This window comes from Amphibalanus amphitrite, unplaced genomic scaffold (assembly GCF_019059575.1).
Source record: "Amphibalanus amphitrite isolate SeventyFive unplaced genomic scaffold, NRLGWU_Aamphi_draft 000142F_arrow, whole genome shotgun sequence".
Classification (NCBI taxonomy): domain Eukaryota; kingdom Metazoa; phylum Arthropoda; class Thecostraca; order Balanomorpha; family Balanidae; genus Amphibalanus; species Amphibalanus amphitrite.
In genome coordinates this window covers 934,260-960,179 of record NW_024881637.1, presented here as the reverse complement: position 1 = coordinate 960,179, position 25,920 = coordinate 934,260, and the positions used below count along the sequence as shown (strand labels likewise).

The 25,920-nt window shown below is 51.0% G+C and overlaps 1 protein-coding gene across 1 annotated transcript; it reads left to right on the top strand.

Moving 5' to 3' along the window:
* The first annotated feature begins 128 nt into the window (after nucleotides 1–128).
* On the top strand, nucleotides 129–25,792 carry LOC122382572 (tubulin polyglutamylase TTLL5-like). The gene is made up of 14 exons (XM_043368087.1): nucleotides 129–548; nucleotides 14,591–14,752; nucleotides 16,307–16,453; nucleotides 17,953–18,073; nucleotides 18,607–18,699; nucleotides 19,349–19,605; nucleotides 19,975–20,077; nucleotides 20,817–20,913; nucleotides 21,422–21,630; nucleotides 21,978–22,233; nucleotides 22,588–22,813; nucleotides 23,166–23,325; nucleotides 23,657–23,823; nucleotides 24,199–25,792. Exons 1-14 carry the CDS (start codon nucleotides 406–408, stop codon nucleotides 24,509–24,511), a joined length of 2,454 nt encoding a protein of 817 aa, XP_043224022.1. The 5' UTR covers nucleotides 129–405; the 3' UTR covers nucleotides 24,512–25,792.
* Nucleotides 25,793–25,920: the final 128 nt, after the last annotated feature.

Sequence of the window (25,920 nt, the reverse complement as noted above, 5' to 3'; positions counted from 1 at the left end):
ATCGTCAAAATATTTGGTCATCGCGTTTTATACTGAGAACTAAGAGTCAAAAGTCACCAAAACCTTATATGACGTCATACACTCCTTTCGAAATCAATCAAACGGACCTTGAACTGTAAACAAACTCCAATTTGACTGGGTGCGCCAGTTCTTGCGAGCTGCGGGCGGAGGTGGGCGTGCGAGATGGCGATTGGAGTGGGGGTTATGAGCTTTTAGTGCTGCTGCTGATTTTGCCCTTTTTATATTCATTGACTGTGACTACTTCTATCCTGATCATCACTCAATTAACCCCAGGAAAAACCCGCTCTCGCCAAAGAGTTGTAGCCCACAGACCAGGCCCCAAGCTTTCAGACTTTATCTAGCTCAAACTCACACTGGGTCTTAGTGATATTATTTGTATTCAAAATGGATGATAAGCAGTTAGCATATGAAGCAATGTGTGCTGGTGGTGATGTAGGGAAGCCAACACCTTGGAAGAAGAAAGACCAAAATCCAGGAGCCCAGCGCAGGGTCCTCTGGGATGATTCAACGGAGGGCGGAGAAGAAGAGTAAGTGTTTATCATTCAGCAGATATAAGCTGATGGGATCATGCATTCCTGTGAGGCTTGTCTCATTTGTTTGGGTGTGTTTGTTCATTTTTCAGCATCATTATGTGCTTTACATTTTGTCTTACGCTAGGCTATTATCACTTATCAGTCTAGATCAAGATAGGTTCATATGAACTGGCTAACCTAAACTTGCATCTTAGGACTGCTATTTTCTTCTATGACTTATCTTTTATGTCAAAAAAGAGTTGTGATTCTTTTAGGCTTGTGAAGCAGCCTATCATGGAATATTTTTGCAATTCTCAAACACAAACAGGCTAGTTGACAGAGATTTGTGATATTCTTATGCCAACAGTGAGGAACTTTGGTATGCCATTGTAACTGGATTAAATAAGCGATGGCTTGGAACATTTTTTGCCCATTTGTCCCGTTGCTTTAGCATCAATTCCATGTAGGCACACAGTGTATTGTCATGCAACTTTCACATGTTTATATTCAGCTCTTCACCACAAAGTCTGCATTAAATCTGCATTGCCTCAGCAGGTTATTCCTCCTACTTGAGAACAATTCTAGTGCAGACATGCCCTGCTTGAGAGCCTGACATTACGGCAAACTCTGCCTGACTTTTTCTGCTATGTCCCATCCCATCAGTTCTTTGATCTGTGAGAAGGCCTCAGGTAACATTTTCCGCTTAGTGACTCTACTTTGTGCCATTTTGATCACATCTTAGCGTGTCTCACCGCCCTGGGCCGCTGAAGTGACCGATACTCGTAAATCAGCGCCGAGGCTCACGGCTCTGGACGATCTTTATAACTAGGTTTGGCCGACTCGTCACGTAACCGTCCTCGGTACCGCGCTGGTGGTCATACTGTGGGCGCTCCCACCCCTCGCCCCGTGTGAACTGTGACCCGACCCTCTGCTGTCGGTACGATCCGTATAAGCCGTTCTGCTGTCAGCTGACGCCATCCAGTGACCACATACAGCGGTGTTTGTATGTTGGAACCGCCGCCGTGGGTGGCGGGTGACCAGCCAGTGGGGGGGGGGGGGGGGGCGTCACGGCGGTCACCGGACGGTGGACGATGTTTGGTAGATCTATCGTGACGCCGTGACGATATGTAACGGTGTCACGGGCAGGAGCGTGACGATCGAGTCAGCGCAAATGTCACTCTGATGTGACGGTTATCTTCTTGATACTGGACATGGCTTCGTTCACTGAAGATAGGGACATCGATGTTATCAAGACCCTTGGGATTGGGAATGTAGCCGGTCGTTGCTTTCACCTGCCGGTGCGGCGTCCCGTTATTTCAGAGAGTTGAACTGGGAAACTCATCGACATCCACGTCGGGATTACCGAAAGAAGTGGAGAGATGAGATACACGAGTCTCAGAGAGCGTTGAGTTGAATGTCAAATCAGCCGTTAATTCCAAGACCCTCAAACAGTTGTTTTCATATGGTCTGTTGTCTTCACGCTCAACTGGTAGAACGTCTATTATGCCAACCGTTCTCTTCGGCCAACCTAAAACAGATGTGTCACTGTTGGACTGCGGGTCTTATTTGAATTTCGGCCAGCTCTCAGCAGTGATTAACTCTGGTATTTCCGGAGCTGGTTTGGCACGGGTCGCGAGCGAACAGTTGGACGGCCTTGGAGCGCCACGTTTCCGCAAATTGAATTCCGAGAGACCAGTATTGGGCTCCGAGTGTCATTGGGCCAATACGTGTTTCACCTTTTTGTCCTACGAAATTACCAGAGCTGTCAAATATCAGTCGACTACCCACTTCATTTCGATTGTCTACGGCGACACTCCTTGGCCATTCCAAACCACTCATTTTTCACTCGACCTCTCACCCCCAATCCCCATCCCGTCCAATGTCCATGCCTTTATCCACGGGGCATCATGATCTCACCGCACTTATATGGTCTTCCTAGCGACATTTTATGTTGATCCTGCCGTAACGACAGCCGGTGAGGCGGTACTGCGGTCATCCCACGATTTCTGCTGTCGTTTCCGTTGGTCACGGGAATGGGCTTTGAGCGGCTGTCACGGTCTTGGAACACCGGCCAGACGCCGGCTGGGTGGCCGGACGGCGTTATCGGAGCCGTGGGTGTTCCGGCAGATGGGCGGGGTGTGTTTGGTCGGTGGCCATATCCACGGCTAGAGAGTGCTCAGCAAACACGCGCGAATATTGTGGAAAAACAAAAGATAGCAAACTATCATTCTTTCTATGAAGTTCTTCAGAGTGCCCGATCTTTTTTTTGTATTCTTATGCCACCTAACCATGTCCGTTTCTGTCATGTTTTGATTGGAGGCTGCTAGAGTTCCACCAGTCCCACCTTCCATGTTCTCGTAAAGCTAACGTTTTCTGTGTCACGCAGCGTCTTTTGTTTTCATTGGGATAACTGGCGCACAGTAGGACTAATTGGGTCATTTGTTTTCATTTCTCGCGACGTCATTTATCCAGCCAACTCAGAAGACGGAAATCTGTGCTGATGTCGCACGCAAGGGAGTAGCCGCGGCCCGCGTTGTCCATGGCTCAGTCCCGCGATAGGTTCATGGAATACTTCATGGAATAATTCATGTCCGGCTCGTGGGGACAAATCCATATCGCCTTGTCCTGACCAGAGAGATTTCTCTCGTCATAACAAGCTGCCATTGAGTGGCTTCCAACACGCAGTCAATGGCCATGTAGTGCTCTCATGCCACTGCTAGCTGTCAATGAGTGCTCTAATGGCGTCAGTCGCTCGCCGCTGAGTGCTCTGTTTTTTTTTTTTCTACATATACCCTGAGTGCTCGTATCTCGTCAGTCGTCAGTCATTCGCCCTGGAACGCTCCTAGTCCTAAGTGAATACCACGCTCCTGCATAGTTCGCCGCAGGTATCCCCGATCAATCACCGATGACTGCTGCTGGGGACGGGCCCAGGCGGCGTCTCCCTGTGCCTCCACCCACGGCTGACGGCGCCCGGATATCGGGGATTGATGGGACATTTATAGCAGGGCGGCGCCGCCCGGATCAGTGCGTTGGGACGGGACGACTGCGATAGGAGAGGTGCAGTTTCTTCTCGCCGACCAGGGGATGAGCCGTGCTTATTGCTTACTGTGCTTAAAATTGTAAAGATAACATGCACTTCATTTAGATTAATGTGTTATTCGTATCCCACAGTTTATGGAGTACTGGCATCATTCTGCATTTGCTCTCACTCATCCTTTTGCATCACTGGTGCAGTAGTCGGTCGAAGCTCCCTTTCAAAGTCGCCAGCCTGCATCTCCACCGTTGATCGATGGCGCCGGAAGGGCGTGTCGTCCTCCCCCCTTACGTCACCCCTGTCTGGCACAGGACGCCGCCCCCACGGCGACGCCCTACTCCCCTGCCTCCCCAACCCCGCCGTCTGTGTTGCTAGCCTGAATCCGAGGGAGGATATTGATTATTCCGCATGGTCGATAAAGCCAACTCATGACGCCAAGTACCTACAGGGTGGACCAAAAAGGATGGAAACATTTTAAACTCGTATAAAACATGTATCATTGCATGCATGTGACTGGGAATGATACCAGACGAGGGTACATTTCGTGGAAATTCATAGCGGCATCACTCTCATATGCTTTCTTTCGTTTTCAGTCTCTCACAGCAGATGTTCGAAGTGACCACCTTCGCGAGACAGGCACAGAGCGGCCGGTCTGGCTGCTGACACGGTATGGCTCACACAGCCTTGCTGATCGCTCTCTTCAGTTCAGAGGCTTTCTGGACCTTCCTTGTAGACCTGGCCCTTGAGATGGCCCCACAGTAGAACATCCATAGAGGTCAGGTCGGATGAGCAGGTAGGCCAGTTTCGACTGGCACCGCGGGATATCAGCCGGTCACCGAAGTGGTTTTCGATCCACTTGAGCGTTGTTTTTGCGATGTGAGGAGGCGCACCGTCTTGCTGGAACGACATAATAAATATGATTATGATGATAAGGTCTATGATGAGGCTGCCATGCTTTGTTTGGACTCGCTCTCAGAACTTCCTCAGCGCCGCCTGGTATGCGCTGTTGATTGACGGTCACGGTGTCGCCGCTCCCTTCCTCGAACCAAAGTGGACCCACGATTCCTTTTCCGCTGAGGGCACACCATTTCGGTGACCTTGCTGCTGTGCAGTGACTTCTTTATCATCTCATCTCAAGGGCCAGGTCTACAAGGAAGGTCTCTGTGACCTGAAGAGAGCGATCACCAAGACTGTGTGAGCCATACCAGCGAATATGTGTCGTTGGACTATCGCGTCAACCACCAGACTGGCCGCTCTGTGCCTGTCTCGCGAAGGCGGTCTCTTCGAACATTTGCTGTGAGAGACTGAGAACGAGAGAGATCAGATGAGAGTGATGCCGTTATGAATTTCCACGAAATGTACTCTCGTTTGGTACCATTTCCAGTCACATGCATGCAATAATGCATGTTTTATGCGAGTTCAAAATGTTTCCATCCTTTTTGGTCCACCCTGTATGTATATAGGTGCAAGTAAAATAAGCATGTTGGCATTAGTGGTGCCCGACGCCAGCTAAGTTGATTTTCCGACGTTATCTGCCGGACAAGATTTGTAGAAAAGAAATATGTACAGTTTGTCTTTCGACACGGTTGTACTCTAGTTACTGGTGTTTTACTTCGTATTTTTAAAATTCGTTGGAGTTTTTGGCTAGCTAGGTACTGGTAGGTACTATATCAAGCTAGTAGCTCGACAAGCAATCCTAAGAGCCACAATGGTTCTTCTTTTATTTTTATTTATTCCACTGGCTAGCACCATTTCTGGATGTGAAATGGAGTGGTCCTGTCAAGCCGTCGCCACCCCCCTCCCCGAGTAAATATGGATGGCCTCTGTCCATGTGTCAGAACCACAACATGTCGCATCTCTGTACGATAGGCCTGCTGTCTTATCTGTCCAGAAAGCGACTTGTTATGGATATTCGTCGGCGATTGGCATCACAGTTTGGCTATCGTTCCATCTTGTTTGACGCCTTGCGTCCAGAGGTGGCCAATCGTGAATTGTGATCGGCGACGTACTACGATAGAGCGTTAGCTGTTTATGGGCATTCGCTTTTAGATTCTTCTCGCTACCGTGGATATTTCGCTGTTTCCTCTCCTGTGTCTCTCCTTGCTACCGGTGCGGCTGTTCCCTCGGGTCCTGGCGGGGCGTGACGCATGGTAAACAGTGCCGTTTATAAACACCTCTCCGTAAACACGGTACACTGAGTGATGCGGCAGCCGTGTCAAACGTGTCAACAGCATGCCATTGCCACCCCGGCTGCGCAGAAAAGCAACTTCTCTCAGAGGCGTTTCTGGAGAAAGGGGAGGGTGATGTCCCGAATTTGTAAGGCAGCTGAAATTCCAGCATGATGTCCTTTTACTGGGGCATGCAAAACTCCTGAATGGTCCGACTCGATAGAGGTTCTGCGTTCCATCAGTCAGCGCATGACCGGTGTGCAGTATCTCCGTCTGTATCTGGTGTTTTGACTGCGCTGACAGCATGTCGACAGGTCGCTCGCGGCGTCCGACCCAGCGGTCTGCGCTCAGTGAGCTCAGCGTCGACCATTGCAATACTATGCTGAAGGTAGACTGCGTTTCGGTTGGCATTATCAATGAAAACTAATGTAATTTTGTGGCCCTGGGATATTTGTCGGGTAGGGTGGCCCTCTGTATGGGGGTGAAATTTCAAACGAATAATGTCTATGCTCCAAACCCGGATTCTTGTTCCTTTTGACCCAGAAACGTGCTGTGCAAAGTTTCATTGAAATCGGAATATATTTAACCGGTGCTCAACGACTCTGAAATTTTACTCAACGAACGCTAGTCACAAGCACTCCGGGTCCCACTCCCACGTTGCTCTCGTGGGAGTATTAGCCGCTTTCCTCTCCTGGCGGGGGTTATGTGGTTGCTACTTGCTAGCCACTCATTGTCGCCCGGTCCGTGCAAGCGTTCCCTTCCTGGTGTCCGGGAACTGGCGCCGATGGTCCGCGACGACCTGGACGAGGAACTGGAGTTGTTCTTCGTCCTTCGTCAGGAGCCGGTTATACTCCTGAATCAGGGCGACACCTCGTTCCGCGTGGTCATTGGTGACCGACAGCTTCTCCAGCGCTTTGCACGCCTTGCCGTACGCCTCATCCTTCTTCCAGTCTGCCGGTTCCAACGCCAGGAATCCCTTGTCGATGGACATCTTGGAGAAGAACGAGGACGTATTGGAGGTCACGAAGTCCTCAAGGCTGCAGCCGCTGATCGCTGAAGCGGGAATGGTCACTCGCTTCTGGGCTGTGTCGTTGCCGTCCTTCTCCTCAATCGCCGCTACCATCTTCTTCTTTGTTTCTGATGAAACCCGGTCGTCGAAGAACGCCAGGGCTACCAGCTCTTCCGAGAGGTACCAGAGGTGGCCGAGGAGCTTCTTTGTCGCGGCCTTGGAGACCTCCGCGTCCTCGTACCCGTCCAGTGCTGAAGCAGCTGAAGATCGTTGAGCGGAGCCGCGACAGCAAGTGGGGCTTGCGTCCAGGCTTTGCTGTAGAGGCGGGCGGAGAACATGGCCACCCTCAACAGTCCGCGCTCCTCCTTCGGCGTCAGTTTGACCTGTCCCCTGAACAGCCACACCTTGAGCGAGTACAGCACCTTGCTCATCCACCTAGCGTGGTGCATGGGGCCAGGGGCACGGAAGCGTATTCCGCGGGGAGGTACGCCGCCGAGAAAGATGACGGTTAGTTCCAGAAGTTCCCGGTAGTCGTCCCGAAGGTCTGTCCGCTCTTTCAGGGCCTGAAGGAACCACTCGATGTCGACCTCTCCTGCTCCATCCTCGATCGGCTGGAACTCGCCTTGGTTGATGAAGGGCCACCTCTCCTGGAAACGCTTGAACAGCAGGACAGCAGGCCCTGTAGTTGGCCCCATCACCGACGTGAAGACCTCCTCCATCACGAGCTCGAGAATGTGGTGCCGGCAGGCGAGGTAGAGGAGGTCGTTCTTCAGCTGCTGCTCAATCAGGGTACACGCCCCGTTGTGGCGACCCGTGTTGGCGGCGGTGGTGTCAAAGGTCATCCCCACGACCCGGTCAGCGACGCTCCACTTATCCAACGCCTCCACGACGGCCTTCGCTTCATTCGCCCCTCTTCCACTGGGAAGCTTCGCCACCTGAAGCAGCTGAACCTCCCCTCCCCCAGACACGAGGATGGGCAGGCGGTCGACGTGGACGTTGCTGGTGAGATCCGGCATCAGCTTCCCGTCCCAGTGGACTACCAAGGGTAAAGCCCCTGTATCGTTGAACGTGAAAATGATCTTAAATCGTAAAATTTTAATGTCGTTGAGCACCGGGTAGATATTATTCGATTTAGAAAAAAATACTCGCGTGGTTTTCTCATGGAGTGGAACAAGAATCCGGGTTTGGAGACTGGATTTTCAAACTTTCGAAAATAAGGGCCACCCTATTGTCGGGGCTTTATTGTTCACTCCTTGAGTGCTCGCTATTATTGACAATGCTTTTCTTGCGTGTATGCTGAAAGCTTTATTGCCTGGTGGTTGGGCGTTCATCACATGTTCTTACCTCAGAGCCTAGGGAGCGTGTATAGCGCTCCTTACCGGCGTGGAATCCTTCTCCACGGCCTTACATACATCGCCGGCGTCTCACTACCGTATATGGTCTGTAGTCTGGTGCGTGACCCGACGTCCAATGAACGAAGACGCGCGGGTTTCACAACAGTCCGCCCCACCGCTGGAGGAGACGGTACTCCCTGACTCCGGGGTCACAGCGTGCAACCGCACAGAGCGGGTGAAATCATTGGAACTCGGCGCGTTTCATTAGTTGAGTTTGGTCAATTTGCCCGATGCCGGAAAATGGCTTTGACGGCGCTGGATATCGAAGATCTCTGAATAACTAAAAGCATAGGTGCGTGTGAGATTTCAGGCTGCAAACTCTCCATTCTACAACTACAAACTCGCAAACTCAATTCTTCATCATAATTTCCACTAAAAGTATCACGGGCTTCATTCACACAGACTGAGTTCTAGCGTCATTTTCTATTCGGGTCCCCTCAAACCGCTGCGGTGCGAGACGCTCCTCCCCCGCTTCCCGCGTGAGTCAGAGGGCTTTGGGACGGCGTGTCGCTCGTCGCTCTGAGGCCACAGACGTCCCGGGGCCTGCAGTCGGTGCAGCGGGGCACCAGCTCAGCGGCCCGGGCCCCGGGCCCTCTGAGTCACCGCTGCCGTTGTAGGGGAGGGGGAGCTTAGACACCCCAGTGAGAGGGAGGGCCCGTCGCCGCTGCCGTGTCGCGAGCGAGAGATTGTGTGCTGAGACTGTAGAGTGATGTCCTTCTGTAGATCAGAAGTGAGAGAGAACAGGCACGATTGCTCATGATTTAGGTCTGTGTTTCTCATGAGCATTGACATACTACTGTTAACGCCAGACCCCTTGAGACCCTAATTTTTCGCGATTACTTTTAAATGCGTGAAGGAATTTCAACCAAGCTCAGGACATGGCCGTTTCAAGACAGGCCGAAACTTTTACAATTTAGATATTTTATCGCCATTTCAATATTTCAGGCACTTGTCATTGACTCGTAATGTTAAATTTCGAGCAAGATTTTCATCCGGTGTGTAGAGGCTATCACCAGTCAGTCTGTGATACGTTATGACGTCACAGCTAAGCCCCGCCTCTGTGGTCTTGGCCTGTGGCGGTTTCGGGCCGGCGCGCGGTCACTCTCGCTGTGGCGGGGAGCGGGGACGGGCGACGGTCGAGCGGTGCCGAAAGCCGGCGGAGTTGTGCGTAGCGTCTTGGCTGACAGTGCCCAGAGAGCGACATGATGACTAAGGAGTCATAAATGCTCAATGCGCATTGCTTCTACAATGCTGATATGTTCGCTGATATTTTTTTATATTTTATATAAGCTGCATATGACGGGCAGATGGCATATAACTGACATAAGGTTAGGAAATATTCACCTGTATTTAAAGCCTATGGCGTTGCAGATAATGCGATAATGGGATGTCGGATGTCACCAAGTAGCTGCCGATTTGTACATCGCTATGCAACCATCGAACAACGCAATAATAAGTTAATTGTCTGAGCTTCACATCATACGGCTCGCTCGTATTTCAAACAGATACCCTACATCGAAAATCGTATTTGTTAGGAATCGTTAACGTTTGCTCGAAGCACGTGTGAAGGCCTGGCTACACTATGCGTTTTCTTCGTGCGTTTTTTGCGTGTTTGCGTGTTTTGCGTGATATCGTTCTAGAAAAAAGAACTATATTACGTTTTTGTGATGTTTTTCACCTTAAATTTTAGTTACACAAGAGTTTTATTAGCTTTTGTATATAACCAAAGTAAAAATTATATTGTTTATAACTTTTTTCCTAGAACGATATTACGCAAAACACGCAAACCTGCAAAAACGCACGCAGAAAACGCATAGTGTAGCCAGGCCTTGAGTAGTAGGTTGAGGAGTGATGGTCCTCTTGGTCCTATATACAAGAGTCAACAAGAGCCTAACATTTACTTGACCGTCTGCTGCAATTGACTCATAGCACGTGAAGCGTCAGCGAAATTCATAGTCCTTCACAGATGGCAGGGGTGTCGTTTGTACAGAGGTCGCTGATGGGCACGGGTCAATGCCGCAGTCGTGGGCGGAGCCTAATGTCATATGACGTAGAAAGCCTCTATCCAGGATGGAAAAACAGTTAACATTACGAGTCAATGACAAGTGCCTGAAATATTGAAATGGCGATAAAATATCTAAATTGTAAAAGTTTCGGCCTGTCTTGAAACGGCCATGTCCTGAGCTTGGTTGAAATTCCTTCACGCATTTAAAAGTAATCGCGAAAAATTAGGGTCTCAAGGGGTCTGGCGTTAACAGTAATTGTGCCTGGTAGGTACTAAACATTTGAAGCTGATTTGAAGCGAGAAGTTTGCTGCACTTATCCTTACATTGCGGTATACATGGCTGGATGCTAGGTGGACCATGTGGGTTGTGCGCTCTCCGGCTATTCCAAACCGGACAAAGGAACGCGCTGTCCGCTTTCGTCCAAAATATTCCAACGAGCACACAATTTCTTCTGCCTATTCTACCTACACACCGGGTGGATTCTTGTTGCTAACGACTTGCACTCATGGCTCCCCATTTCAAAAATGGTTGTTTTTATGCTGTGAATTCAGAGCTATTTGACCGATTTTGTCCCGACGGCTACGTATGGTCAGATACTGGTTTGTTTGCCTCCGACTGGTTATTGCGAGCAAGATTACTTTACTACTCATTGCGAGAGCTACGGCCTGAAACTTCCGCGACCATATGCGTGCCCCGTACGGCAGCCGGCCCGGCGGTACCCTTTGATCGTCGAGCGGCGTCTGTGTTTGATTGGTGGGTGAGATCGGTGAGATCACCGCCGTTCGCCGATCCAAACCTGTGGACCCGGCACGGCCTCTGATGTCAGGGTAGGCCACCGGGGCAGCCGCTGGTTTGTGTATTGGCAGGGGGAAACAGAAACACGGATGGCGTCATGGGTTTTCAAAAGGTGGTGGTGATCAAAATGTCTATTGCTTTTAAAAGACCATGAGGTCACGTTTAGTGGTGTCAATCGGAACTTGAATCTTCGGAATTCCGATTTTGTCCAATGTCCAATTTGGAATTCGGTTGGACAATGACAGCAGGCTTTGGACAACTTTGGAGAATCGCTTGCTACACCTCAATTTTTTTATAAAGTAATCGTGTTAACATTGATTGGCTATTAGAAAGTTCAGCTTTCGATATGATTACCACTTTTGAGCTGGTAACGATACATTAAAACCAAATTAAATAACGGTGTTGAGTGTAAACTATTGCGTAGATGTCGGACATCTTTGGACAAATGGCTGGCTTGGACATTTTTGGACGGACAGTCGACGTAAGCATTGGAAATTGGACGGACATTGGACATATGTTTTCTGAAATTGACATCACTAGTCACGTTGGTGTGGATATTGCACTGTATTTCCTACTTTTATGACGACTTTCTGTGGCGCTTACCGTACTTAGATGATATCATACTTTGAAAACTTAACCTGACCGTAATCGCTGCATTCCTCCTTTCATCGGGCTTCGATCTGGCTTTGTGGTGTCCCATCTGTGATTTAAAGGGCTTTTTATCTAAATGCACTCTTCAATTCACTGATGCACACCTTATGAGTCAGTATCTCACCTTCTTACTATCAACTGATATTAACAGTGGCGGCGGAAGGTATTCTAGGATAGGGGTGCAAACGATATTGAAGCGCCCCTTCCCGCTGGGCGCCCCTTACCATATACACGGATGTAGTAACACAAACAGTGAAGAGACGTTTGACAATGTGTTGTACCTGTTAACACGTTCAGAATTACAGTTTTTATGTAATGAGAAATAGTTAGGTACATTCCGTAGCGTAAATGTAACCTTCATTCAAACTAATACGACGGCGACGCCTCCACACCGATAGGGGCCCATACCAGGGGAACGGAATAAATGCCGCCCCCTCATTGCCGGGCGCCCCAGGAGAATGAATGTTACACATCAACACCAATATGCCTCCCAGTGAAATGAATTATGAATGTCGCCTTTCGACGCCGGTAGGCGCCCCAGACACCAGTGGATTTACTGCCGCCTTAAAACAGCGATAGGCACCTCAGTGAAGCGAATGCCGGCCTATACCACCGATAAGCGCCCCGGATGAATAAATACCACCCGTCAACGCCGATAGGCGCCTCAGTGAAATTAATGCCGCCCTAATCTCCGATAGGCGCCCCAGGTGATACATGTCGCCCATCAACACCAACGGGCACCCCATTGAAATGAATACCGCCCTTCAACACTGGCAGACGCCCCAGTGGAATGAATGCCGCCCCACAATGCCGATGGCCGTCCCTGCACTGGAAAATCAGTTTCGCCCCTATACAGGCGCCCATAGAAGTTTGCAGAGTGCTATTCCTGGTCATAATCATCTCCCCAGTAAAAAAAAAACGCAAAATACGCCCTAGCACTAGGGGTGTAACCGCCCCATACGGACAGTGCAATTTTACAGGCCCCAATCTCGGACCTCCCTTAACATTCATATGTTGTAAACGGCAAACCGCCCCCGATAAATGTTACACAAACTAATTTCCTCTCGCATATCGGCCATCAGGCGCCCCTTTTTGTCGCATGGAGCCTGCAACGCTTTAAGCCCTCATATGTTCGTGTTGGCGTTCGGAGGCTATCGCCTTCAAAGACGTCTCCATAAATGTTTCTTTTTCGTCCCACACACAGGCGCCCCTCTTTCGCATGCAGGCGCCCCTCTTCCGCATGGCGCGCTTCTCGAGTGGCTGCGCCCTCCTAGCCTTTATCGCCTGGCAAGATTATATTCGACAGGGTCGGCAGCATCTGCCTTTGTTTCAGATAAGGATGCCCTCCACTCTTCAGCATATCAAAAGATACTTTTCCCACGTCATTGCCACCCTCTTCGTGTCACAAGTGCCTTTATCAGTTGCGGTGTCGCACTGCTCAGCTTTATGACTGCCGCACCTCTTAACTTCCTGCCTCCTCTACAGATTTTCGAGGCGCCCCTTTCCATAGCTTTAGGGTGCAGCTGCCCCCCTTGCCCCCCTGCTTCCGCCGCCACTGGATATTAACAGCCGACTTTATGTTGGCTATCATGTCAAGCACATTACACAATATCAGGTTAGAGTGGACATAACCCGTGGGCTGTGATTGAATCGGCACACTCAGTGCGGCCAATCACAATCGGCGTCACATGCGATGTGTGATGAAATGATTCATATTTTATCATGTGTTTGATCGATATGATCATCACTTATCGGCCTATTTAACCTCTTGACATGAGGTAGTGCAATACTGTCATGTGAGTGAAATGCGTCAGCACATAAAGATATTGATTCGTGGTGTCGTTTCAACCTAAATTGGCTGATAATGTCACCCCACCCCACCTGTCGATTGGAGCCCATCGATTTACCGCGTGGCAATGTTTCACGGGTGACCATTTGCCAAATTGAATATAGTATTTTAGAACGCCTTAGTTGTTGTTGACCATTGCTCTTGGGGTACCTAGTTAGTCAAAACTAATAATCATGCACTACGTACTGACGTTCATTGCACTTTCAACGGGCCAACGACCGGTCGCCCTGTACGATGTCACAAGGTCACGGAGCGTGTCAGTCTATGTCACGTCTCACGCCCAGGTCACGTGTCACACTGAGGTCGTGACCGATAAATCGTCAGATCGGCATTAGCGCCAGGAAGCCAGAGGTTCCTGGATCACTCAGTTCACGCGTTCGTGCCGTTCACTGGCCGGAAAATGACAGTGACTTTGCATGTGTCAGTTGAATTACGCGCGGTCAAACGCCGCTATTTCGTGATGTTCGTGAAGGTATGTCCATTAAGACGATGGATTAGGGTGAAGTGCAAGCCGCGGAGACTTAGCAGCCCCTTTTACTATCACCCTGCTGTATTATTCAAACGTTTTAAGAATGGTTCGGTATGACAGGCGGGGGGGGGGACTATCGGGGTTCTTACGACCGTCTGACCCTGTTTGACCCCGTTTGCCTTCGTCTAGCCTCGTTTTCCCGATAGTGCAGCGATTTCACGTTTCGTGATATATGGCTGTTATCTGTCGTGTGCTGTACGCGAAACCCGTATCGGTCAGATCGCTGCACCAGGTTTACTGTAGAAGATTGTGGTGGGTGAATGTCTGTTCGGCGGATAGGTGGGTGTGCGGCGGGACTTCCGCCCGCCGCGCCATCCATGCCCTGCTCCGCGGCCCGCAATGACCTCTCCTACTACGTCTATTCCTATTCTACGGGCCCCACTCCGCTCTACTCTGCTTTATGACCTGACCTGATCTCTATGACCTGATCTACTCTGACCTAATCTACTCTGACCTGACCTGACCTCACCTGTGAGCTCACCTGTTCCGCCGGATCTGCGCTACCCTACTCGGCACTTTTCTCGCCCTGCTCAGTGACGCGACCTGACTTGATCTGCTCTGACCTCATACCTGACCTGATCTGACCCGAGCCGATCTGACCTTACCCTCTCCCTTCCCACAGCATCACGCTGCCCGAGGAGGACGAGTGGCTCATCTGGGCCGGCGGTCCGGGCCGAAAGCAGGCGCTGCTCCGGTTCAACGCCGCTAACCTGGACGACGAGCCGCCGGATCCCATCGGCCGCCAGTACCAGATGCTCTTCAAAATGCAGAACACAGACAGCAAGTGAGTCTTACCCCGCCGCGCCGCTCCGGAGCCGCTCACATCGGGCGCCCGTGTCAGATCGTTTCCAATGGATGTTAACAATGCATGCGCGGTGGATGTTTCCGCTTTGTTTGTGTCTTTGTTTGCCGCGTGATCGATATCCAAATCAGCTTCGCGGCATGTTTGTGGGGTCGTGCGGAGCGCAAACAAATGCCATTGTTTGACGGTGGGTGGCCTGAGTCGCTGCCACCCCTCCCCCTCCCCCTCCTCTAGCACTCCCCGCTGCACTTGTCTTACAGATGAAACCGGTAGATGCGTGTTGCATTTGAACAAGTCTATTGTGTTGTGCCTGGTTATACATGCCGAGTTGATTGTGCGTGGGTGTCCCATCTTGCAACATTCCCTGTTAGTGCAATTGGAAACCGAGCTCATCAGCATGCGTGTTTTCGCTACTGTGATCTAGCTGCTTTGATCTGCCGCCAACTGTGTTCTGCTTTCCGGCCGAGTTTGCAAATGAAAGGTGTTAATATTCGTGCCGTGATACTAGCAGCTAGCCTTGGTTGTTCTGTTTTGGCGCCCGATGCTGACAAAAAAGCATCCAGCACCGCCACCGTCTTCACTACAGTTCAACTTTCGGTACAACCTTACTCGCATATTATTAACCAGTAAAACGCCTTTTGGGCGAAGCACGAGCGAGCGAGGTAGTGAGCCCTGCACGTGCGGAAGGGCGAGAGGGTACTTGCAAAGCACCCTTCTAACCGGTCGCTAGCGGTGTACCAAATTTGAACGCAATCGGCCCAGCCGTTCCTGAGATCTGGAAGCGGCATTCTGCACGTGCGCACGTGCAAACGGGGTCCAAACTGACTATTGCACGGCACCCTACTAACCGGTCTCCAACCGTGTACCAAATTTGAGCGCAATCGGCCCAGCCGTTCTCGAGATCTGGAAGCGCCCCCTGCACGTGCGCACGTGCAGTAGCACCTTAATCGCAACACATGGGAATGCATTGCCTGGTGGGTGCCTACCTGTATGCCAAGTTTCAGCGAAATCGCCCCAGTAATTACCGAGTTATTAAAATGGGAACAAATTTGACACCTCTTATTGTTGCACTGGGGGTGACCCACATGCATCGAGAGTATCCTATTTTTGGTAGAAAGGATGCAGCTACCCTATAAAAATTACCGCAAGTCAATCGCCCAAGCGGCTGCTGAGATATGAGCCTCTCAAAATCACTACTTTTGCAAAACAGCTTGAACACCCTTGACTTTTCACGTGGCACGTGCCACGACGGTCACTGAGATGTATCAAAAGTAGTCAATTACGGGGTAGAAGGGATGGGGCTACCCAGCAAAAAAGACCGCAGGCCAATCGGTCCAGCGGTTGCTGACATATAAGCCTCTCAAAAGCGTTACAGGCCGGGCTGGGCCGGGCCGCTCATAGGTACTGAGATTTTTCCGTTATATTGAAAAGACTCGCTTCGCTCGCTGCGCTCGCTCGCTCGTAATCACTTTCGACATAACCGTCGATATCGGCATAACCATTCCGACATAACCGACATAACATCATCATCCTCAGACTGTTCCGGCGAGTGATGGACGTGCACGGGATCAGCGAGTCCTCGGCGTCTGTCAGCGACTTCAACATCCTCTGGACGGGGGTGCACCCCAAGCCGTTCGTCCTGCGGAATCTGTACGACTACCAGCGCGTCAACCACTTCCCCAGGTGGGTGATAGGGGTTACAGCGGATGGTCAGTGTTCTCTGGGCTCTTTGCCCATCCGTAGTATTCGTCTGATTCCAGCTAGGGAATGATAGGGTTAGAATTTTAGGTAGGGAGACTGATGCCAATTTAGTGTCATGTATGTCAATGAACATTTGTCATGTCATGTGTCATGTATGTCATGAACATTTGTCAAGTGTGTCAATGAACATTTGAGAGTGAGTAGCTGATAATGCATGATCTTTGTGTGTGTTTATGCGATTTACTATACCTACTGTCAAGTTAACGAGCACCCTATAGTAAGGCCCCTCACTTTCCTCTCCTTTCTAGTGCGGCTGACGCCCCTCCCCCGCTGTGTTGTTTGAGTGTCACAGGGTATCCCTCCCTTTTTGTGTCCCCTTTTGCGTCCCTCCCTTGCATTTCCATCATCATTTGCAGGTGTCCCTCTCCCCTCAGGTGAGTGCCCTCCCCTCTCTCCCTCCCTCCCTCTCCTGTCCGGTCCGCCGCTGCTCCATATCGACTATCAGCTCAGCTATTGACCTCTCGCGGCGTCCTGAGCCGCTCCGCCGTCACCGACGCTCGTACACGCACGCTGGAGTGGGAGCGGAGAGATATTGGACAGGTTACGGCGGCGTGCCGGCGGGATATTGTGGCTGTGTGTCACTACGGTATTGAAGGAGCTGAGCAGATGGGTGGGCTGAGTCGTCTGCGGGGATATGTTTGTTATCCGTGGGTGTGTTCAGTGCAGGATGCAAATGTGTCCATTGTATGGACTCCTGCGCACAGCAGGAGCTCGTTTTTAGTTATGTAGATGCTAAGGATTAGGTTCCCACGCGCTATACAAAACAAGTGTTTTTGCTCGGCGGCTTAGATTCGTGTTGCACATGTGTGGTTTTACACACATGTTTATATCTCGATGTGTCTGCAGACTGGTAGTATACTTTGCAGGCTGCAGACTCCAACTTTTCCTTATTAGAGATTGGGTCTTGTGTGTGCTGAGTCCCACGTCATGCAGAGCCAAATCAAGTTTGTAACACCTGAAATCTCGGGCTGGTCTGCAACTCACAGCCCTCGCTGCCTGTGTTCGTGAAATCGTGTAGTTCACCATAGCGATATATTTCCATATGTAAATTATTTGTCATCTGCGAACCATTAACCCACCAGCTTTAACTATCCGAACGTTTCCACTCAATAACTACAGAGTCTGCCTCGCATTTACTGCCGCCGTCTCCCATCTGGGCGTTTCGCGCTGTGATTTTTACATCCCCGACCTGCCGTTCTCGCCACGGTGGCTGGCTGTAGAGACCACCACCCATGTCGAAATCTCCCAGCGTCCCCGAAACCCCACAGTCTCGGCGCCTATTTCCAGTGCCGCGCGGCGGCTGACCGTGCATTAACAGAGTACACACTGCGGCCTCATTGTCCGCCCCTGCGGCCACATTCCGCCGCGCCGGCCGCGTTATGGGCGGCTAGTGAACTGAGCCGGCGCTGCTTCCTCTGCAGGTCGTACGAGCTGACCCGTAAGGACCGGCTGTGTAAGAACATCGAGAGGATGAAGTACATCCGCGGCGCCAAACACTTTGACTTCATACCGCCCAGCTACATCATGCCCACCGAGTATCAGGTCAGGTTGCTTGTTTGGTTGTTTGCAATTGTATGACATTCATATTGTGTTAAAGGCAGATATATAATTCGTTGGGTGAGCTTTTTTAAAGGGAAAATCATCTTAGAATAGGTGTGCTAATTTGTGTTGTGTTTATCCCAGCGAGTTGCACGCTAAGTCGAACGCCGCCTTCTTTCTGTGTTCTTTTCCGGGATGCTCTATCATCAATCATCATTTAGGTTGTTCTGCGGATAACTCTGTGGAACAGTGTGTGTGACTGCCGGCGATATTTTACGTCAATGGACCACGAAGTATCCAGGAAGTTGTTCCGTGACAGCTGTACTGACTTCCCCAGTCGTGAGGTGCTCTCGTGACTCGTGTCACGTTTCGAGCGGCCTCTGATGAACCGTTAGCACGCGTTTGTAGGCTGAGCCCGCTGGTATGCTGTTCTGCAAACATCCCAATACTCTGGTTAGTCGTGTCGGCGGTCAGTTTTAGGGCGATTACGAGGGATCACATTGGTCTGACGTGCGGCCGCCGTTTTCGTTTGACAGGAGTTTTGTTCGGCGTTTCTGAAGGACCGAGGAGCGTGGATTGTGAAGCCGGTGGCCTCGTCACGCGGCCGTGGTATCTACCTCATTAACCATGTAAGACGGATCGCGGAGAATAATCTATAGTAGACATAGCGTGTTCCTGTAATGTGTGATAGCACATCAATATGGTGGTAAATTGAATCAGCTTTTTAACGCGGCAAGGTATCGGTATGCCATCAGTGGATACTTAATACATAGTAATTGTTATGCACATGTGGGAGCTTCCACATAACCCAGTCGTCGGTTGAACGTGAACACATCCTAAGATGATATTCCGGAATATGTTGGGTTTTTATCCCATAGCTGAAATGCTGATTACCTTATGGACAAGGCCGTCGGCCAACATAAATCAAAGAACATCGCGGACCTCTTCACTGCTATCCGAATCACCAACCATAAAACCACCCAACACGGATATTGCATTTGATCTGTGCAGCTATGGGCTTGTTGGAGTAGTCCTTAGTCGACAAGCTCCGTCGGTTTCAAGCTTCGGTAAGTGCCACGTTCCCACTAAATTCCCTAAATTGCTTAAAATTTATATCTCACCTGTTAAGCAAAAAGATCTACCTTCTAAATTACCGTTGTTTTCCCGTCTCAGCAGTGTCGTCCTTTATCTCCACCGCCACCCAGCCCCGTCTTCCCCTAATGTGCCCACTGCCCGAAATATAGTCACTTATACCCCCGCCCCTCCCCGCTCCCCCAGCCGGACCAGATCCCACTGGACGAGAGTGTGGTGGTCTGTAAGTACATCGAGAACCCGCTGCTGGTCGACGGCTACAAGTGCGACGTTCGCCTGTACGTGGCCGTCACCTCCTACGACCCGCTGGTCATTTACCTGTACGAGGAGGGCCTGATCCGCTTCGCCGCGGTCAAGTACGACCAGAGCGCCAAGATGCTGTGGAACCCGTGTATGCACCTGACCAACTACAGCGTCAACAAGTACCACACCAACTACGTGCAGTAAGTCGGAGGGATCGGATGGGAGGGGCGTGCTGGGGACAGGGATGCTGGCCTTCGGGGAAATAGCTTGACGAGTTCGGTGATGCTACAGAGCTTATGTTTAGGTTTGGTACAAAATTGAGAGAAGTTATGTTAGTATTATAGGTAGATACAAAGTTTGAACTCTTCCTGTTTTACTTCCAAATCGTGTTGTCTCAGTACTAACTTAGCCCATTATTCTTCTCATATCTCTGTCGAACCCGTTGCTCCGCTATCTCCAAGCTCTCTCCAACCAGTATTTGCGGACTCCGTCCCTCCGCGTAGATCCTCCACCTCTACATGACTCGTAATCCCTGACCTTCCCTCTCCCTTTTATCTCTCTCCCTCCAGAAACGATGACGCCGAGGTGGACGACTACGGTAACAAGTGGTCTCTGTCGGCTCTGCTACGGCATCTCAAACTGGCTGGCGAGGACACCACGAGACTGATGCAGGTAGATGGGGACCTGCATCAGTGGGGAACTTACCGTGGGATGGAGGAGTGAGTGAGTGAGTGTGTTTGACGCTGGGTGAGTGAGTGAGTGAGTGAATGAGTAAGTGAGTGAGTGAGTGAGTGAGTGAGTGAGTGAGTGTGTGAATGAATGAATGAATGAATGAATGAATGAAGGAAGGAAGGAATGAATGAATGAATGAAGGAATGAATGAATGAATGAAGGAATGAATGAATGAAGTGGAATGTATGCTGTTGGGATGTTTCGTGATGTTTAATGGATAAAAGGTCCCTTGCGAGATCGAATATTCTACGTTATTACAGACTGCCGTGATGTAGGATCAGCGTTGTTATAGTGTATTCGGGGTGTATCTGTAGCAGATCGTCATTTATCGCCGAGAACTCATGTCTCTGCGATAATTGGAACTGCGTGCTATGTAATCGCCCCATAATGATGCAGTGTCAACACTGACGGACATTTCACGGAAACCGTCAGCCGAGGAATGTCGGTGTGTTTTGTAACGTTAATGGTTGTGCTGTCCCACATAGTGTGGTACTGTGACCTTTTCTATAATCGATCTTACATAGTAAATTATTTACTTCATAGCCTCATTCCGCCAAGTATTTGGTTGAAACTAGCTGTCGATAGCACCACATGGACGATCGACATCTCTTCTGTCATTGTTCTTTAGAGCTCCTTGCGACGTGTGGACACTAACCCTGTGTGTTTGTCTGCCTGATAGGACATCGAGGCCATCATCGTGAAATCCATCATCGCCGTGGCGCCGACCGTCACCACGGCCTGTAAGATGTTCGTGCCCACCAGGAAGAACTGTTTCGGTGAGTGGCCGCCCAGGCCCGACCCACGAACGATGAAATGACTCACGGGCGACCGACTGACTCATGGCTGGGGGTCGGGAGAGGAGATTTCCTCACCGGTAGAACTCTGATGATCGGACTGGGAACGGGTGCCGGCGGCTTGGCGACTTTGGTACGACTTTGTTTGTTGGTGCTTATTACAGGATGTGGTGAATTTCCTGGTACGTAGTTTACCTTATTATTTATTAACTTAGCTTACCTGGTACCACCACAAATCTATTTGTGTCGTCCGAGCCTGACGCAAGCATAATTACGTACGCCAAACACGATACACATTGCAATGCATGTTGCATAAGTGCTTGTGTATGGTATAATGTACTTATAATTGACATTCCTGGTTGTTGCTACCTTCCGAGTGGCAGCTTACATCACATCACCACACAAACCCCTGACGTTCATATAACCCAGGACGCTTTTAGCGTCTCCTTCTCCCGTTCGCAGAGCTTAACTCTCCCCTCTCCTATCACAGAGCTGTACGGGTTCGACATCCTGATCGACTCCTCGCTCCGTCCGTGGCTGCTGGAGGTAAACCTCTCGCCGTCTCTGGGCTGTGACACGCCGCTCGACAGCAAGGTCAAGTCGGCGGTCATCTCTGACCTGTTCACTCTGATCGGCGTGCCGGCGGTGGACCCGGGCCGCGCCAGACAGGTCAAACAGAGGCAGAGGGCTGTCGTCAGGGTGAGTAAGAACGGGGGGGGGGGGGTAATGGTGGGGGATACATTATTGTAGGAGGATATTATGAGAGATATTAGGATGTCGAGAGAAGTGATTTTAGAGATATTACTCACAAGCATCTACTAAGAAAAGTTCGCTTTATTGAGCATATGCCACAGCCGGATGTGTTAGTTTGATTTAAGGCCATCCCATGCATTATTTGTTTGCCAATGCTTTCGAACGATGTTGGATTGCGCTGGGAATTACATAAGCATTTCAGAGTCGCAATCAATAGGAAATGATCCTCAGTAATCAGTATAACACTGTCATTGCCATGATCACCCCCCCCCCCCCCCCCCCCCCCCCCCCAGGTGCGCGCCCCCTCCATGGACTCCGTGCCGCGCGGCGGTAAGCCGCTCCGTTCGGCGCTCTCTGCCGAGGAGGCGCGCATCGTCCGAGAGGTGCGCGAGGAGGACGCGCGGCGCGGCGCCTTCATCCGCATCTTCCCGGCGCCCGAGACGTGGTCTCTGTACAGCTGCTTCCTGGCACCGGTCAACTCGCACCTGAACCAGATGCTGCATGAGGAGCTGTATCCGCACACCATTGGCGGCCCGCAGGGCAGCTCTGGTGAGGGAGGTGGTGGTTGTGACAGAGAGGAGGGGAGCGAGCCAGTGAGGCCGGGAGGGTGTCTGATTTTGTTTAAAAATACATGTTAGATGGTAGCCTCTTAGCAAGTGTGGAAGGGAAGCAAGCAGTTATCAAGTGTGTTCCCTAGGTGATGTCTGTAATGTATCTTGTCAATGCTGCATTAGTTTTGCGTCGATATGTTAAATATTCATTGTCGATCTACCGTTGGCACGTTTTTTCCGCATCGTTTTCGGTCATTTTCGTCGTATCGCATCATCTACCCATTTTCTTTGATGACATCACGTACTCCGGAAGTCACTCTAACCCTGCCCTGATCGGTGACCTTTGCCGCAGGTCCCCGCTCGCTGTGCCGCAAGAGCAGCAGTATCCCCTCGCTCAGCATCACGAGTCGGTCTCGCAGCGAGCGGACCGCCTGCTACGAACGCCCGCTGGCGCGCGGCTCCAAGGACGCCTTTGTGGGCGCCGGGGAGGGAGGACGGGACGCGGCCGAGCGGGCCACGGAGCGGCTCACCGTTAAACGGGAGATTATCGAACAGATGCAGCGTGGTGTCAGGATGAGGTGAGCGTGGAGACGGACTGTGGACGGGGGTGGTTGTGTTTCTTGAGATTTGTTCAATAGTTTCTGGGATAACGTCCTTGTGCTTAGTGAGCGTCATATTCTCGAATATTTTGTGCTTCCATGCCTACATGCCACTTGAAGCGTTGTTCTGCGTTCTGTTTGAGATATGCCGGACTTTGGTTTCATGTAGCCTCGAGTCATTTACACCCAAAATTTGTTTCGTCAAAATTAAGTAATTAATCGTCAAAATTTAGCCCTCCCTGGTGTGAATGTAAAGTAACCTCTACCTATATTGTCTCACTCTCGCCCATCTACCCAACCCGTTCTAACAGCAACACTTTCACCGTTCCAGCCGGTACCAGGCGCGTCTGGCGTTCAGTTTCTACCTGCAGCACATCCAGCGCCGACTGATGTGTAACATGGAACAAGTGCAAGGCTCTGGGCAGCTGGAGCTCGTGCTGAGGTTCATCAGGAAGGCGGCCAGAAACCTCACCGACGCCTACGCCATTCAGGTTAGTGCGGAGGCTGAGGGGATTGGTAGTTGCATGTGCACGGGGGTAGCATGAAAAGAGGTAGATTTGAGAGGGAAGGGAGTGAAGATGGAGCTTGGAAGTTATGGAGACAGTAGGTATATGTAAGCTGCTGAACTACGTAACGCGATGACTTCCAAAATCAGTATGCTGGTGCACTGAAAAAATGAACGTCATCTCGAACTCAGAAGAGCAAGCTAAATATTGAAGACATATCTAGCAGCTCTGTTTATTCGTCCACCGCTCTCACGCCTTTGCGCTCGCAAATCTCCTTCCTGCTTCTCATGCCTCAGTATTTCTGTCGTTCCATCAGACGCCGGGCCGCCACTTCACTCCAGTGGAGAAGGCGATTCTGATCGCCAAGCAGCTGGGCGACTTCATCCACCTGTACAACCGGGAGACACTGGAGCACGTGGCGCCGCGCGAGAGCCCGGCGCTGCTCGACGCCCAGCTGCACAAACAGTTCGTCACCGGGGCCAGGTGAGCCGACAAACGGGGATAAAACTGAGGTTAAGGGATGAAAAATGTTTGATATTGATCAGGACACTAAATTGCTATTCGGTGTGGTGTGAGGGGTGGTGGATAAAATCGCAGAATAAAGAGAATAGTGTGTGATTGCGATTGATGGGTGTTTACCGACAAGTGATGGGATTTGAGTTGAGGGCATGTAAAGAACGTCCATGCCTTTTTAAAGCCTTGTTTAGCACCTTTCACCCAGGTTCTTTCGTTTCTGTGCAGTCCTGTACTAGTCAGGAAACCTCCTTGGTCCGTGGTCCGTCCCTGTCAATGCTCCGCGGTGTGGGTTCGTTTGGGTCCATCTCGCTCGAGTCTGACCGTGTCTCCCTCCATCGGCAGTGAGTCGGACCTGGAGGAGGCGCTCACGCTGCACACCTCGCTGTTCAACTCGGCCGACCTGTTCCTGGGGCGCGCGCGCGCCCGAGAGCCAGCCTCCCGCGCGCGCACCGCCCCCTCCAGCGCCGCCACCGACGAGACGACCAGCGTGGCGCGCGCAGACGAGGACGGCGCGCCGGACTCGGAGACGGCGCGCGCGCGACAGACGGGCGCCCTCTCCGTGGGGAACCTGCTCAAAACGTCCCTGAGGGACTTCCCGGCGCCGGCGGGCGGCGGACGGGACAGAGTGCGAGCGCTCAACAAGATCTACAGGTAACGGACGGCGGCCGAACTGTAGCCTTCCCGCCGGGCTAGACCAGGGTCTGGACTAGGTCTGGTCTGGCCTGGTCTGCTAGTCTGGGCCGGGCGGACGCGCCCTGTGGGTGGGTGGGTGCGCAGCTGAGGGGCCCGTGGCGCCCCCTGCGGGCTGCCTCCTTAGGCGCGGACCTCGCCTTCACTTCCGAACCGATCTTCATGGGCGACGGCCGCGTCGAACGGCCGCCGTCGTCGCCGCGCAGCGATCTAGCTAAATCACCAGGGTACCTGTGAGTTGGCTTACAACACTAGTCAGTGACACCATAGCTAGTACTTATTGCGGAGCCGCTACCGTTTTCAGTGAGTGATTTGGGTGTAATAACGACCAGGAACTACTTTTGAGTAGTTTTGCGATGCGAGCAGACACTAATTGAAGCGTCGAAGCATCGAAATTAGTCTGGGTTCAGTGTGCTGAAATGTTCAGTTGATTGCGATACTAATCATGATACCAAGGCGGCGCTTTTGCGTCGTGGCGAAGCTAGTATTAGTGATCACTTCTATGCTAGTGAAGCAGCAATTCTATTTTCAAATTAGTCAATGTTATGTGTTATTTTACTGCGCATGCGTGTTTGTTTCAATATTCTTGTTCTAACCTCGTGTTGTTTTGTGTTATAGTTTTCTCGTTTAACGCTGAGTATCTTACTGCAGTGTCAGCGATAAGTGATTATGGCGAGGCAACTGCCAGCTCACTTCCTTGCACATTCTTTAGCTCAGTATTATCTGTCGGTAGTTTTTGCTATTCCTACATCCGAATACTGCCAGCTAGAGTATTATTTTTGGCAGTGGCCGAAGCTTTAACGCATAACTTACGTTTCCTGCTGCGTTGTGGATTATGCCAGGTCGATTGGTGTTTAGTGTGATTGTGTTTGTTCACAAATTATCTATTTATTTAGTACCAACTACTTCCCTGAAAATCATGTGTCTTACGAGTGCAAAAACCTATATGTGCTACTTACCAACGAGATTATTCAGGGCGCGGAGCAACGATCGTCTTTTTTCCTCGGCGATGACTTAAAGTTTGCGTGTTATGTACTGATGTCATGTTCCTCAAGCCGGGGCCTGCCAAGCCAAAGCCAATGGTGCACAATGGGCCTGTGTCGCGGCTCTGCGCGGTCTCTGGGACCGCCCGGCGGGCGCCGGCGGCCCGGCTTGCCTTTCATATCGAGTCATTGGGTCGGAGAGAGGGAGGGAGGGGAGAGAGAGGGATGAGAGGAGCGAGCGAATACAGTCAGGCACAAAGGGACTCTGGTGTTTGTCTAGCTGAGGGTGGAATAACGAGCTTTCAGATGGATAGCAATGAAGCTAATTTGGGAAACTAATCGGCCTTGAATCGGTGACTGACGTGTCTTGGACCATTCATAGTTACCTGCC

Excerpts from the sequence above, each read along its gene's own strand:
- LOC122382572 (XM_043368087.1), top strand. The coding sequence starts at position 406 with ATGGATGATAAGCAGTTAGCATATGAAGCAATGTGTGCTGGTGGTGAT. Across the intron at positions 16,454-17,952 it reads CGCGTCAACCACTTCCCCAG|GTCGTACGAGCTGACCCGTA; the intron begins GTGGGTGATAGG and ends CTTCCTCTGCAG. Across the intron at positions 23,326-23,656 it reads CCGACGCCTACGCCATTCAG|ACGCCGGGCCGCCACTTCAC; the intron begins GTTAGTGCGGAG and ends TCGTTCCATCAG.